General features: G+C 37.3%; 1 protein-coding gene across 1 annotated transcript in view; it reads right to left on the reverse strand.

Annotated features, from left to right (window-relative positions):
• The window catches only part of LOC131242022 (protein DETOXIFICATION 27-like), a 47,670-nt gene that overhangs the window by 8,238 nt on the left and 22,329 nt on the right, over positions 1–17,103 (reverse strand). The window contains exon 11 of the mRNA XM_058240376.1: positions 14,837–14,923. Coding sequence (XP_058096359.1) covers positions 14,837–14,923 — 87 coding nt within the window. The remainder of the gene's footprint in view (positions 1–14,836; positions 14,924–17,103) is intronic.

A 17,103-nucleotide genomic window follows, 5' to 3' on the forward strand; every position in this document is an offset into this window, starting at 1 on the left:
GATGGATGACGTGGACATAATGGACCATACCACAGGAACACATTAGGAATAATGATTTCCACCGATGAAATCTTCCTATGGCCTACAATGATTTTTATTTGTCATCCAACCTGTTCAATAGATCAAAAATACATGGATGAAGGGAAAACTAAAGTATCAACTTGATCCAAAACTTCGGTGGCCTTACAAATTATTTTAATGGTAGATGTTCAGTTTATACTATTTCCTATGATGTGGTCCACTTCGGATTTTTATAGGCTTCATTTTTGAACTTATGTAATGAAATTATATGTTAAAATGGATAGATGGAGTGGATAAAATAAATAAATTATGGTGGCCCCCATAGGATTTACTCTGTACGCTTGAGAACGGATTGACTACTCCCCTGACACTAACCAATGACTAGTGTTCAGTACTCTATGGCTCCCACCACGATGTATGTGTTTCATCCATGCTATCCATATATTTTTACAGATAATTTTACATCATGAGACCAAAAATGAGATATATGCAAATCTCAAGTGGACCACATTACAGGAAACGTGTTAAATGAGCGTCGACCATTAAAAATATGATCAATAGGCATAAAAGTTTTGGATCAAGCTTATTTTTGTTTTTTCCCTTCATCTGGTTCTGGATGACCAAATCAACAGATTTGATGTCAAATAAACAGTACAGTGGGCCTTAGGAGGATTTTAATGGTGGATATCCAATCACTATTGTTCTCATGTGGTGTGGACCACCTGAGATTTATTTCCCTTTAATTTTCAGCATATAGCCTAATATGATTTGTAAAAATGGATGGACGGCATGGATGAAAATCATACATCATGGTGGGGCCCACGGCCCGGTCAATCTCGCCCCAATTTGGGCGCGCGCTCAAAAGAGCCCCGTCTATCTCACCGTTTCTCTCTCTCTCTCTCTCTCTCTCTCTCTCTGTCTCTCTCTCTCTCTCACCCCTGCCCTCCCTCGGCGAGGGCTCTCTCTCTCTCTCTCTCCCTCGCCGCCCTCCCTTCCTTGCTGCCCTCTCTGACTCACGCGCATCCTCTCTCTCACGCGCATCCTCTCTCTCTCTCGGTCCGCTCTCCACCGCGCCCTCTCTCTCTCTCGGTCCGCTCTCCACCGCGCCCTCTATCTGTTTCTGTCTCTCTCGGTGCTCTCTCTCTCGTACATCCACATGAGGTATCTCTCTCTCTCTCTCTCTCTCTCTCAATCTCAAGACCGTTTGAAACGATTTGGTGATTTAGGGATTTGGGGATTTAGGGATTTGGGGATTGGGGATTTAGGGCCCGTGGGAAGGGATTGAATGGTAGTAGGGTGGATGGCATGGATTTCTAGGTAATGATGGTGTTGTCAGTGGATTGTCTTGAGATCTATGGGATTGCTATATCCGGTCTGTTTGGCATGCCCGGCCAATCCCGGATTAAACCTTCTCATCCCATCCAATCCCTCGAACCAAACACATCTCAGGCAAATTTGAATGAATTAAGGTGGATTTGATGAGATTTAAAGGTAATGATGGTGTTGTCAGTGGATTGTCTTAAGACCCATGGGATTGGGATTAGATCACGACTCTGTTTGGCACGCCAGGCCAATCCCGGGATTTAACTTCCAATCCTTTCCAATACCATCTAATCCCTTCCAATCCGACCGGCCAAACAGGCCCTTAGGGATTTTGGGATATGGGGATTTAGGGATTTTGGGATTAAGGTGGGCCCTACTGAGTTTACTCAGTACAATAAGAGCGTACTGAGTAACTCAGTATGCAATCCGATTTCGTCTGCAGCACCACCATGATCTATGGTCCCACCATGATGTAAATATTTTATCCATGCCATTCATTCATTTTTACAGATCATTTTAGGGCTTTATCCCAAAAATTAGAGCTGGTGCTTTTGATCAGTTGAAGCAGAATGCAACTAAGGGCCTGTTTGGATGCCTGTAACTTTTCAACAGATTTGTCTGATATGTGCTCATGCATAGTATCTTTGAGCTGACTGTTCCAAGATTGTATTCCTCCTGCCTGTTCTTGGCAATGCTGGGAGCAATACATTGAAATCATACATGACGAACAGGGTATACTATTTGCTGGAAATTCATTGAAGCAGAAGTGGCAGTGAGTTTCGCGACATTGTTTCAATGCAATCTGCAAAACACTGTAACAAGAAGCATACACAGATTTAGTGTACTAGGTCTTAACCAATCAGACATTTTGAGAACTGTACAATGTTTGTTTTGTTATTCATCCCTTAAGAACGAAATAAAAATACATATAAAATCTTATTGGGTGCAAAGAGAAAAACAAGGCCCATTGGACCAGTGATGCAATCAGCTGATGTAGCATGCCACATTAGCATGTACTTCCTACATTGCTTTTTCTTTACCACTATTTCCAAGGATTTTGTTGTAGGAAATGAGGATTTGCAAATGATATTGATTTTCTGCTGTTGTATACTCGTTCCTTGCTCATTCTATTGCCTTGGTTAAGGAAATGAGTACAGATTTTGCTGATTGGTTTCACTTGTGTTAATATCTTGATTGATTTTGGTTAAAAAATGAACTATGCTTCTCTTAATACGCTGTTTTTCTTGTTGGTTATTCATGTTTTCCCTGATATGATTGGATTTTGTTGTAAGCAAGGAGATTTGAGTTGTTTTTTGTCCCCATGAAGAACTGCTGAATCAAACTGTAGAATCTTGAGTTAGCTCTTCTTCTTCTTCTTCTTCTCTTTTTTCTAATCGGCAATGAAAATTTCATTTCTCAAAAAGAAAAAGAAAAAGGAGGTACCTATCCATTGAGGCAACTGATAGGACAACAGAAATGGATCGAACATGACCAGTCATAGCATTGTTTACAATACAACCTTCCACCACAATACTGAAAAGAATGGGAAAGAGGATCTCATTTCCTCAGACCCCTGGAATTATCGAATGTTCAGTCAAATGTCTAAATGGACCTGAGATCTCTTTGCTTTTCAGAGGCATTGGGTAGATTTTGGTATAAAACAGTCACCAAACTCATCAGTGTACATGTTCATTTAATGTGGACTGGGCAATTTTTGACACCATCAATTGCTTTATCACTCTACATCAAGATCTTATATATATGGCTTTTATCATTTATGCAAAACACGCTTATATATAGTGTTTTCAAATTGATTTTGAAACCCAGCATTGTTTCAAGAAGAACCTTCATTTTGTTTCATGAATAGAGGATGGACAAGTGATGAGCTTTTTTGTTGTATTAGAAAGAAAATTTGTTAGATGTTTGAGTGAGGCACATGGCATAATTGTGAGTCCATCTCTCCATATGTCACATTGGTTATATATGAAAAGATCATCAACTATCTACCCTGTTTCAATCTAGAAAAAAAGAAGCAGTATTTGGTCTAGCTGGATATATCTGACTAATAAATTGAACCTTACTGATAAATTGGAAAATCTTTATTTAGTAAATGTTTTCTTAATTTTTTCTTATTCCTTATATTGTTTTCCAGTTATATTTGTGTTGGTTTCAGAGTACAGGTAGCAATAGAAAGTGTTGGTCGATTGTGGCTTATAGACAAAGGGATGAGTAACCAACAATACGAATATGGAAGGCCTTCTCCAGGTATCCAGATGCTTTTAGATATAATTATGTTGTTTTTAAATATATTAGCTCGAAATTGATGGAGTAGACCCGGATGTGCGTCGGAGCTATCCGGATGTTTAGCGGGGGTCCCTAGAAGGTGGGAACCGCTGTTATGACCATGATGAAGTTGTCTATTTCCTATGGATAGCATTGGAGTGGCTTGGCCATTTGGACAGGCCATGTTTATGTATTTAATACAAATTGATCGAGCAGACCCGGATGTGCGTCGGAGCTATCCGGATGTTGAGCGGGAGTCCTTGGAAGGTGGGAACCGCTGTTATGACCATAATGAAGCTATCCATTTTCTATGGACAGCATTGGAGTGGCCTGACCATTTGGACAGGCCATGTTTATGTATTAACTCGAAATTGATGGAGCAGACCTGGATGTGCGTCGGAGCTATCCGGAAGAGCGGGGTTCCCTGGAAAGAGGGAACCGCTATTATGACCATGATGAAGCTGTCCATTTTTTATGGACAGCATTGGAAGGGCCTGACAATTTGTGTCGGATGGCCGTGTTTATATCTGTATTTGCAGGGACCATACCCTTAACCTAAACCAAAACCTATGACCTAAAACCTTAACCTATAACCTAAACCTCAACCTTAACCTAAACCTAAACCTAAACCTAAACCTTAACCTAGACCTATAACCTATAGCCTTAACCTAAACCTGTAACCTATAGCCTTAACCTAAACCTAAAACCTAAATGTATTCTCAAATCCCTAAACCTAAACCTACACCTAATCCTAATCTCAACTCCCTCACCTAAACCTAAACCTAAACTTGAAAACCAAAACCTAAACCCGATCCCGTACCCGAACCCGATTTTCTAAACTTAAACCTTAACCTATTCTCAATTCCCTAAACCAATTGCTTATAACCTAAACCGAAAGCTAAACTTATACCTTAACCTAAACCTATAACCTATAACCTAAATCAAAACCACGTTTCCCTAAACCTAAACCTAAACCTATAACCTATAACTTAAATCAAAACCAAAACCAAACCTAAACCTAAACCTATAACCTATAACCTAAACCTAAACCTAAAACCTAATGTATTCCCAAATCCCCAAACCTAAACCTACACCTAATCCTAATCTAAACTCCCTAACCTAAACCTAAACCTAAACTTGATAACCCAAACCTAAACCCGATCCTGAACCCAAACCCGATTTCCTAAACCTAAACCTTAACCTATTCTCAATTCCCTAAACCTATTGCTTATAACCTAAACCGAAACCAAAACTTATACCTAAACCTAAACCTAAACCTAAACCTATAACCTATAACCTAAACATAAACCTAAAACCTAAATGTATTCTCAAATCCTTAAACCTAAATCTAAACCTGAACCTAAACCTTAACCTAAACCTATAACCTATAGCCTTAACCTAAACCTGTAACCTATAGCCTTAACCTAAACCTAAAACCTAAATGTATTCTCAAATCCCTAAACCTAAACCTACACCTAATCCTAATATCAACTCCCTCACCTAAACCTAAACCTAAACTTGAAAACCAAAACCTAAACCCAATCCCGAATCCGAACCCTATTTCCTAAACCTAAACCTTAACCTATTCTCAATTCCCTAAACTAATTGCTTATAACCTAAACCGAAAGCTAAACTTATACCTTAACCTAAATCTAAACCTAAAACCTAATGTATTCTCAAATCCCCAAACCTAAACCTACACCTAATCCTAATCTAAACTCCCTAACCTAAACCTAAACCTAAACTTGATAACCCAAAGCTAAACCCGATCCTGAACCCAAACCCGATTTCCTAAACCTAAACCTTAACCTATTCTCAATTCTCTAAACCTATAGCTTATAACCTAAACCGAAACCAAAACATATACCTTAACCTAAACCTAAACCTAAACCTATAACCTATAACCTAAACATAAACCTAAAACCTAAATGTATTCTCAAATCCTTAAACCTAAATCTAAACCTGAACCTAAACCTTAACCTAAACCTATAACCTATAGCCTTAACCTAAACCTGTAACCTATAGCCTTAACCTAAACCTAAAACCTAAATGTATTCTCAAATCCCTAAACCTAAACCTACACCTAATCCTAATATCAACTCCCTCACCTAAACCTAAACCTAAACTTGAAAACCAAAACCTAAACCCAATCCCAAACCCGAACCCTATTTCCTAAACCTAAACCTTAACCTACTCTCAATTCCCTAAACTAATTGCTTATAACCTAAACCGAAAGCTAAACTTATACCTTAACCTAAATCTAAACCTAAAACCTAATGTATTCTCAAATCCCCAAACCTAAACCTACACCTAATCCTAATCTAAACTCCCTAACCTAAACCTAAACCTAAACTTGATAACCCAAAGCTAAACCCGATCCTGAACCCAAACCCGATTTCCTAAACCTAAACCTTAACCTATTCTCAATTCCCTAAACCTATAGCTTATAACCTAAACCTAAACCTTAACCTAAACCTAAACCTAAACCTAAACCTAAACCTATAACCTATAACCTATAACCTAAACATAAACCTAAAACCTAAATGTATTCTCAAATCCTTAAACCTAAATCTAAACCTGAACCTAAACCTTAACCTAAACTTATAACCTATAGCCTTAACCTAAACCTGTAACCTATAGCCTTATCATAAACCTAAAACCTAAATGTATTCTCAAATCCCTAAACCTAAACCTACACCTAATCCTAATATCAACTCCCTCACCTAAACCTAAACCTAAACTTGAAAACCAAAACCTAAACCCAATCCCGAACCCGAACTCTATTTCCTAAACCTAAACCTTAACTTATTCTCAATTCCCTAAACTAATTGCTTATAACCTAAACCAAAAGCTAAACTTATACCTTAACCTAAACCTATAACCTATAACCTAAAATACCAAAACAAAGTACTTCTCAAATCCTACCTAAACCATAAACCTAACAAACAAACTAATCCTAATCTAAACTACCCTAACCTAAACCTAAACCTAAACTTGATTAAACCCTAACAAACATCGAATCTACGAAGCAATAGAAAAACAAGATTTACCTAAACCTAAACCTTCAACCTATTCTCAATTCCTAAACCTATAGCTTATAACCTATAATCCCTAAACCTAAAACTTATACCTAAACCTTAAACCTAAACCTATAACCTATAATAAACCTATAACCTATAACCTATAACCTAAACTTAAAACCTAAATGTATTCTCAAATCCTTAAACCTAAATCTAAACCTTAACCTAAACCTTAACCTAAACCTATAACCTATAGCCTTAACCTAAACCTGTAACCTATAGCCTTAACCTAAACTTAAAACCTAAATGTATTCTCAAATCCCTAAACCTAAACCTATACCTAATCTTAATCTCAACTCCCTCACCTAAACCTAAACCTAAACTTGAAAACCAAAACATAAACCTAAACTTGAAAACCAAAACCAAAACCCGATCCCGAATCCAAACCCGATTTCGTAAACCTAAACCTTAACCTATTCTCAATTCCCTAAACCAATTGCTTATAACCTAAACCGAAAGCTAAACTTATACCTTAACCTAAACCTATAACCTATAACATAAACATAACCTAAAACCTAAATGTATTCTCAAATCCCTAAACCTAAACATACACCTAATCCTAATCTCGACTCCCTAACCTAAACCTAAACCTAAACTTGAAAACTCAAACCTAAACCCGATCCCGAACCCGAACTCGATTTCCTAAACCTAAACCTTAACCTATTCTCAATTCCCTAAACTATAGCTTATAACCTAAACTTAAACTAAACCTTAACCTAAACCTTAACCTAAACCTATAACCTATAGCATAAACCTAAACTTAAACCTGTAACCTATAACCTAAACCTAAACCTATAACCTAAATGTATTCTCAAATCCTTAAACCTAAACCTATAACCTATATCCTTAACCTAAACCTATAACATATAACCTAAACATAAACCTAAAACCTAAATGTATTCTCAAATCTCTAAACCTAAACCTACACCTAATCCTAATCTCAACTCCCTAACCTAAACCTAAACCTAAACTTGAAAACCAAAACCTAAACCCGATCCCGAACCCGAACCCGATTTCCTAAACCTAAACCTTAACCTATTCTCAATTCCTTAAACCAATTGCTTATAACATAAACTGAAACCTAAACTTATACCTTAACCTAAACCTATAATCTATAACCTAAACATAAACCTAAAACCTAAATGTATTCTTAAATCCCTAAACCTAAACCGACACCTAATCCTAATCTCAACTCCCTAACCTAAACCTAAACCTAAACTTGAAAACTCAAACATAAACCCGAACCCGAACCCGAACTTGATTTCCTAAACCTAAACCTTAACCTATTCTCAATTCCCTAAACCTATAGCTTATAACCTAAACTTAAACCTAAACCGTAACCTAAACCTATAACCTATAGCATAAACCTGTAACCTATAACCTAAACCTAAACCTAAAACCTAAATGTATTCTCAAATCCTTAAACCTAAATCTAAACTTTAATCTAAACCTAAACCTTAACCTAAACCTGTAACCTATAACCTAAATATAAACCTAAAACCTAAATGTATTCTCAAATCCCTAAACCTAAACCTACACCTAATCCTAATCTCAACTCCCTAACCTAAACCTAAACCTAAACTTGAAAACTCAAACCTAAACCCTATCCCGAACCCGAACCCGATTTCCTCAACCTAAACTTTAACCTATTCTCAATTCCCTAAACCCATTGCTTATAACCTAAACCGAAACCTAAACCTATACCTTAACCTAAACCTATAACCTATAACCTAAGTGTATTCTCAAATCCCTAAACCTAAACTTACACCTAATCCTAATCTCAACTCCCTAACCTAAACCTAAACCTAAACTTGAAAACTCAAACCTAAACCCGATCCCGAACCCGAACACGATTTCGTAAACCTAAACCTTAATGTATTCTCAAATCCCTAAACTTAAATCTACACCTAATCCTAATCTTAACTCCCTAACCTAAACCTAAACCTAAACTTGAAAACCAAAACCTAAACCCGATCCCGAACCCGAACCCGATTTCCTAAACCTAAACCTTAACCTATTCTCAATTTCCTAAACCTAAACCTAAACCTAAAACCTAAATGTATTCTTGAATCCCTAAACCTAAACCTACACCTAATCCTAATCTCAACTCCCTAACCTAAACCTAAACTTGAAAACCCAAACCTAAACCCGATCTCAAACCCGAACCCGATTTCCTAAACCTAAACCTTAACCTATTCTCAATTTCTTAAACTTTTATCTTGTAACCTAAACCTAAGCTTAAAGCTATACCTAAACCTGTAACCTATAACTTAAACCTAAACCTAAAACCTATTGCTTATAAGCTAAACCTAAACCTAAACCTAAACCTAAATGTATTCTCAAATCCCTAAACCTAAACCTACACCTAATCCTAATCTCAACTCCCTAATCCAAACCTAAACCCGATCCCGAACCCGAACTCGATTTCCTAAACTTAAACGTTAACCTATAACCTAACATAAACCTAAACCTATTACCTGCACTTATAACCTAAACATAAGCCTAAAACCTAAACCTAAACCTAAAATCGAAATGTATTTTCAAATCCTTAAACCTAAACCTACACCTAATCATAATCTCAACTCCCTAACCTAAACTTAAACTTAAACTTGATAACCCAAACCTAAACCTGATCCCGAACTCGGACCCGATTTCCTAAACCTAAACCTTAACCTTAACCTATTTTTAATTCCCTAAAGCTATAACCTATATACTATAACCTATAACTAAAACCTAAACCTTAACCTAAACCTATAACCTAAGCCTAAACCTTAACCTAAACCTAAAACAAAACCTATAACCTAAACCTTAACCTATAACTTATAACCTATAACCTAAACTTATAACCTATAACCTAAAACCTAATCCTGAACCTAAACTTAAAACCTAAACCTGAACCTATTTTAATGATCAGTTTTATTTTTAAAAAGTGCTCACTTTTTTGGAAGAAGTTTATGCAATTCTTTATGATTCTAAATTATAATGTTTTGTTGGTTTAATATTTTTTTTCAGGTGAAAGACACAAAAAGAAAATTGTTGCTGATTTTTTTTCTTTTTTTAGTTATGATGTTAAACTTATATATATTTATGTGTGGATGAATGTAATGTGGATAAGATTGCTTGTATTTGGATGAATGTAATTTATGTTGGATTTACGTAGTTTGGGTTTAGATAGATGTAATTTATGTTTGGATGAATGTAGTTTAGGTTTAGATGAATGTGAATGTGAATATGATGAAATATATTATATAACAGGTGTATATCAGGAAGAATATGATGATGTAACAGGTGTATATTGACCCTCTTATAAGGGACGGTCCATGACAGTCCTTTTAAAGGACGGTCTGTGGCCGTCCTTTGAAGGCCCATAAGAGACGGACTATGACAGTCCTTTTTAAGGACGGTCCATGGCCGTCCTTAAAAAGGACGGTCTATGGCCGTCCTTTAAAGGCTCATCAGAGACGGTCTACAACAGTCTTTTTTAAGGACGGTCGATGGCCGTCCTTTAAAGGCTCATAAGAGACTGTCCAAGACCGTCCTTTTTAAGGACGGTTCACGACCGTCCTTTTTTCGTCAACAAAAATGACGGTTTTCGACCGTCCTTTAAGTAATACGACACGTCAAAATTTGACGGCCCTTGCGATGGTCCATGACCGTCCTTTTTGGTCATTTGAGACGGTTTTGGACCGTCCTTTTTTCGCAGTTTTGGCGTAGTGATTTGAGTGTTGGATCTGCCTCATTTTTGTGTTAATACGTTAGAATGATCTTAGAAAAGGGTTGAACAGCTTGGATAAATGGATACATCATGGTGGGCCCGCCTATAGAACTGCTCGTTCGGGGCTAGAGACGGGCGGGGGCAGGACGCAATCCGCTTCCCTGACAGGTTGAGTAGCAAGTTGGCTACTGAAGTTAAGTCACCAAGTTTTGTGGGTCCCACTATGATGCATGTGTTGTATCCACACCGTCCATCCATTTTAAGATATAATTTGAGGGCATGAGATAATGAATGAGAAAGATAAAAATCTGAGGTTGACCCCACTACAGAAAATAGTGGGGAGAGTGATTCCCACCGTTGAAACTATCTCAAGGCCACCATAATGTTTATTTGAAATCCAACCTGTTCAAAAGTTAAAGAAGACATGAAATAAGAGAAAACACAAATATCAGCTTGATCTAAAACTTTCGTGGCCTTTAGAAGTTTTTAATGATGGCAAATAAACATTAATGCGGGCCCTATGAAGGTTTCAACAGTGGAAATCATTATTCCCCACTCTTTTTTGTGCTGGGTCCACTGGAGCTTTGGATTCAAGTCATTCTTTTGATATTGCCCTAAAATGATCTCTCTAAATGGATGAAAGGTGTGGATACAAAACATACACCATGGAGGGGCCTACAATAACATCACTTCAGTAGCGTGTCTCGCTACTCAACTTGTCGTAACTAATCCGCAAAAATTGGATTGCGTACTGAGTTACTCAGGTACGCTTTTATCATACTAAGTAAACTTGGCTGGGCCCACTGTGAATGTATGTGGTTTATTCGCACCGTCCATCCATTTTTCCTGCTAATTTTAGGGGTTGATGCCAAAATTACGGTAAATCCAAAGCTCAAGTGGACCATGCGACAGGAAACAATATGGAATAATGATTTCCACCGTTGAAACCTTCATAGGGCCCAAATTAATGTTTATTTGCCATCCAACATGTTAATAATAAAAAAAAAGATATGGATGAAGATAAAACAAAAACATCAGCTTGATCTAAAACTTCTGTGGCCTCCAAGATTTTTTCAATGGTAGAGGTTTAATCATACTATTTACTGTGGTTTGGTCCACTTGAGCTTTCTATATGCTTTCTTTTTGTTCTCAAGACCTAAACGTATCTGTTAACACAGATGAACGAAGTGGATAAACTAAATAAATAACGATGGACCCATGGAGTTTACTCAGTACGCTAATGGCGCTGAGTTATTCAATATGCAATCCGCTTCGAATCCGCGATTGCACTTGAAGTGGATAGAATCAGTGGGAACTAAACTTCTGTAATTGAGAAATTCTCTGGCGTGTCAGGGTTGCATTGTTTTTCGTCATGGACAACCCTGCACTGTTTTCCGTCACATACAACCATAGTGTTTGTGAGAAATCCATCCCATCCATCAATTTTTGGAGATCATTTTAGGACACGGGGACAAAAATGAGCCAGATCCAAGACTTAAGTGGGACGCGCTAAAGGAAAAGGTGGGTAGGGAAATTTCTACCGTTGAAACCTCCCTAGGTCAAAAGTGATGTTTCAATTACATCCATACCGTTCATAACAATATTCCTACTGAGATGAACTGAAAATAAAAATATTATCCTAATTTAAAACTTTCGTGGCCCCACGAATATTTCAACTGTGGACGTTTAATCCTCACATTTTCGGCCTAATTGAGTCTTGGATCCGGCTAATTTTTGGCATCTTGTCCTAAAATGATATGGAAAATGGATGGATGGGGTGGATTTCTCAAAAAGATTTTTTTTTTTTTTTTTTTTTTAAAAGACCACGGTAAGCTCCACGTAAGTTTTTAACGGAAAGTTTTGGGCATAAAATAAGTGTGTGAGAGATAGAGGTGGAGGAATATTTTAATAACCGGTTACACTATAATACGGTCGAGCGTATAGAACCTTTTCCCATATATATATATATATAAATTATTATTATTATTTAAAATACTATATCTCATACATATTGGAGTTGCAAACTAAAACTCCCATTTTCTAGCAACGGCTGGTGACTATTGAACTCCCCATGCATAACAGCTGCAGCTCCAAAGGAGCTGTTTTGGAAGATGAAAAACCTACGTAAGTTTTTAAGAACATTAAATGATAGAAGAATCTAATAGGGGTATTGTATTCATTTCACAGTTGGTGCCAATATAAAAGAGTTGGGTATCCGATTACAGCAAGTGTGAATCAGCAGTGAAATAATTTCAATATTTGAAGAAAGAATTTCTTTTTGTTTTGCTATATCTCTTCCTTCCTTCTACAAAATCAAAATTTCTAAGTTGTATTGAGGCTTTGTAAAGCCGATAAATTTGGTGTGTACAGCCAACAATATGAAACTGCATAAGAGGGTAGGCATTTTTTTTGACTAACCGTGAAAAACAGGTTTTTTTTTTTTTTTTATTTTTTTGAAATTCAACCAAAACATAGATGTCCCTACCGCATTCTCTTAAGTTTATTTCAGTCACTTTTTTTTTTTTGCGGCACCGCACCATCCACAATACTAACCATGAGCACGTTAAGAAAAGGGGCTAATTAATCACTTTTTTCTTATCCAATGTGCGTCTTCAGACTAGTGTATAAAACGGAACCGCTAATAACTATCTTTAAACAGTTGCCTGCTTTATGATTAATTAGTGCAGGCAACGGGCATCAATGGCCTGGACACGCACCGCCTAGATTTCTAGCACATGGGTAACCCTCGGGCCAAGTTTGCGAGTGAAGCCCTCCTTTGCAAGGCTGGTTGACTGGTCCATTGCCACCTTCTTTCTTTTTTCTTTTCTTTTTTTTTTTTAGTTACTTTTAAGTGATGCTGTTACTCACTCTGGAACTTAGAAAACTTAAGCGGATATCTGGAAGCTAGAAAGATATTTGATTGGTTTTTTTTTTGTTTTTTGGCAAGGTGTTTTGACTGTGAAATATATTTGTAGAAGCTGGATTTTATTGAAAAGTGATAACAAAATCTTACCTCCGTTATTTCATTTTCCACCCAGTGATGATAGATGGTCTAAACCAATGATGGGATCTTTGCTAATATAATCAATATGGATCATCAATTTTCTAAACCAATGATTAGATGGTTATGATCACCCAACTAAAGTATATTTTAGAGGGATAAGCCTTCAAAGGTTGTACACACATGATGGATCACATGCCAAATTCTAAGATTGAAATATCCAACTGGCTAAAATTAAGCTTTCTTAGTTGATCATTGTATTATTGAAAGTACATTTGTAGGCACCAAATAGAGGGGCCATGGTTGTCCTATGATGCGGCATTGTTAATTCAAGGTGTTTTTTTATTTTTATTTTTTATTTTTTATTTTTTTATTTTTAAATTTTTTAAACGAGATTTCATTGATGGACAAAGGCTTTACAAAAGGGGGGCTCAGGCAAACAAAAAAAGAGCTTAGGCCCAACAAAAGACTGCACATATAGGAGGGCCATGCACCGAATGGGCCACCTATTGTAAAGAGCAACAAGGAGCTGGGAGGAAAGCTAGGAGACCCGTACCCCTCCCAGGCCCGACCTGTCCAGGGTGAGCTCGCCATGGGCAGCCTAGGGAGCTGAGAGGGGGAGGAGAAGATGGACTGGACTTGGTAGGCACTGGCCCGGCGAGCTAGGCCGTCTGCCACCCTGTTTCCTTCTCTTGGGGTGTAGGATATGGAGATGGATCCCCTGGCTTTAAGGGCTTCAAATTTCTTCAGCCAGTAAAAGGAGAACCACGGGGCTTTGATCGACCCCGAGAGCAGGTCGACCACTGCACGGGACTCGCTTTCCACGTCAATTGAGTAGTCAAGATTATTTCAAGGTGTTAAGCAACAGATCAGTAGTCAAGATTATTTAACCATGAACCCCACTTGTTAGAATTTAATACCCAAAGATCTTGGGATAAAGCCCAGCACGGACTGATGCTACGCAATATACATGAGCTATGTCAAGACCATAACTACTGGATCTGGGTTCATGCTCCAATGATCCAAATAGTTTGTAAGCTGAATGGATGAAGACCCTGAAAAAAGACATTTTAATATTCACACACACACACACACACACACACACACACATATACATATATAGTTGAAATTTTCAACCTATCATTAAACTCTTTGCATTTTTTTTTACCTAAAAGACTGGAGTATAAATATAATAAAGATTTAAGAAAAGGAAAAATAAACAGTCTCAAACGTCCATTGGAATGGAAAATGGAAACAACAACGAAACAAACACTTAAAACTCACTTCTCATAAAGCCAAAGGACAGAGAGACCCAAACCCACCATATATACTCTTTCGCCACCGCCGGTCAAGCACCCAAGTCTGCATCCAATGACTCAATACCATCCTCACACTCGAGGCCAAAAAACTTACGAGGCAAAAGATGCCACCACCACCGCCAGCAACGCCGCCATGACAAAAAAGACTCTTACTACCACTAGCTAGAGACGAACTCAACATCTACAACCAGGAAGACCAACTCTTTGCATTTGAATATGAACCTTAATAGTTGTTTGGTGGGCTATTGATCACGATCTTCCAATCTTGGTGGGTTTTCTCCGCTACTTGGGGGACCAGCTCTTGTTGGTTGCGTCAGACAGCTATCATTGTTGGGTTGGTTTGTGCTGGGTAGTGTTGCTTGGCTTAGTTTACTCTCTTTGTTTGTTTTGTGCTTGTATATGGTTGGTTTCTTGCCTTGCTGTGGTGTGGTGGAATCTTTTGGTTTCATAAAAAAAGCAGCTGCCTTTTACACGGAAGCCCATTATGTAAAATGTTTTAGATCATTGAAACATGATTCAAAATTCTATAGCTAGTCCCAACCATGGTTTAAATGTTGAAATATATGTGCGAAGTGACCCTTATGACAACATTAACAAAAATAAATAAATAAATAAATAAAACATTCCAAGGACATCTTTTCATGTTTTGAGAAATGCCCCCTTACATTCCAATAAATAATCTTTAACATTTTAAGAATCTACTTATTCTAAAAATGTCTCTTCATAATTTAAGGTGTTTTTATGTATTTTAACTGATCTTTTTTAGGAAGAGATTCCTTTTCTAAGTATAAAACTCAGATGTGTATTGCCTACTAATGTTGTCACTAGCCAATAGCGATTGGACGGTACTTTGTGGGACCCACAGTGATATATATGTTTTATTCACAGTTTATACATTTTTTCAGATCATTTTAGTGCATGAGCTTGAAAATAAGGAAGATCCAAATCTCATGTCAGCCGCACCATAGGAAACAGTGGTGATTGAATGCCTACAATTTATAACTTTATAAGGGCCAGTAAATTTTTGGATGATGTTGATATTTGTGCTTTTCCTTCATCCAAGTCTGACCTGTGTGACCTAATGAATAGGTTGGATAGTAAATAAACATTGCAATATATAAGCCTTGGGAAGCTTTTAATAGTGAGCATTCAATCATCATTGTTTTGTGTGGGGTGGTCCACTTGAGATGTGGATATACTTTATTTCTAGGCTCATGCTTTAAAGTGAAATGAAAAAATATATGGATGATATGGATAAAGACACATCACAGTGGAGCCCACAGAGCCTTGTCCAATAGTGAGGTGGATAGGAAATTCGCATCCATGAAATTTTTGGAATTCCATAATTCTATTGAATTTTCTGCCACAAAGCATTATTTAGTAGCCAGCTAGCCAGTAGGCAATCAGCATCCATAAAACTCTTAAAGTTCGGTAATTCTATTGAATTTTCTAATTAATTGGGGGAGATAAATAGTTACGTGATAAATTAGTTCCCTTTATAGATTAGAATCAAATTACGGGCTCTTGATCCTATTCGCTAACTTAACATTGAAGTGATACATACTCATCTTCATTAACATATTATAAGCAAGTTAAGGAGAGAGAAAAAAAAAAATCACCCCGTTAAGCTCAACTATTAAGCAAGCCAAAAGTATTATGTAGTGAAAGATTTAGATCATTGAAATCATTTAAGTAATGACTTATAATCTTCAACCTTCATCGACTAATTCAACGAAGTTAGGGATGCCCTCTTACTTTATTCAACTTTTAATTTTTGTTAAATGTATCAAGTTAAGATCGTGTCAATTTATATATATTATTGTAAAACCACATAATAGCAAATATTAAAAACTTGAAAACTCAATTAGACTCGATATCAGGTCAGATTCAATTGAGTATAAAAGGTAGTTAAAATTGTCCCAGTATAAAAATAGGCAAGCTTTACCATTAAAGTAGGGCTTGGCTTGCTGGCATCTCGTGTCTTTACTGCTTGGGGCTTTGAGTTCGATTGACTCAGTTGGAGTTATGCTGAGTCGCGTTGAGTTGACTGAGTATGAGAGCTGACTCTAATAGCCATGTTGAGTCTGAACTGAGTTAAGCTCACCAGTGAGTTTCAAGTGACTCGGCTCGATTTCTAGCTGAGTTTCGAATCAAGTCAAGTTTTATAACTATGATCCCAATGCTTGCCTTGTAAGCATGAGCTGACAGAGAGATACGCAAGCATGAATTTTGGGCATCAGCTCTCCTAGTCTCTACTGTTGTTTGTCTTTAGGCTTCGCTTGCATTTGCTGAGCTATTAGTTTGTAATAGGCCTGTCAATGTTATTGGTTTTGTGGCTGCTTGCTCTCGTGTATGTTCTGT

Source organism: Magnolia sinica, chromosome 4 (assembly GCF_029962835.1).
Source record: "Magnolia sinica isolate HGM2019 chromosome 4, MsV1, whole genome shotgun sequence".
In the NCBI taxonomy this organism is placed as follows: domain Eukaryota; kingdom Viridiplantae; phylum Streptophyta; class Magnoliopsida; order Magnoliales; family Magnoliaceae; genus Magnolia; species Magnolia sinica.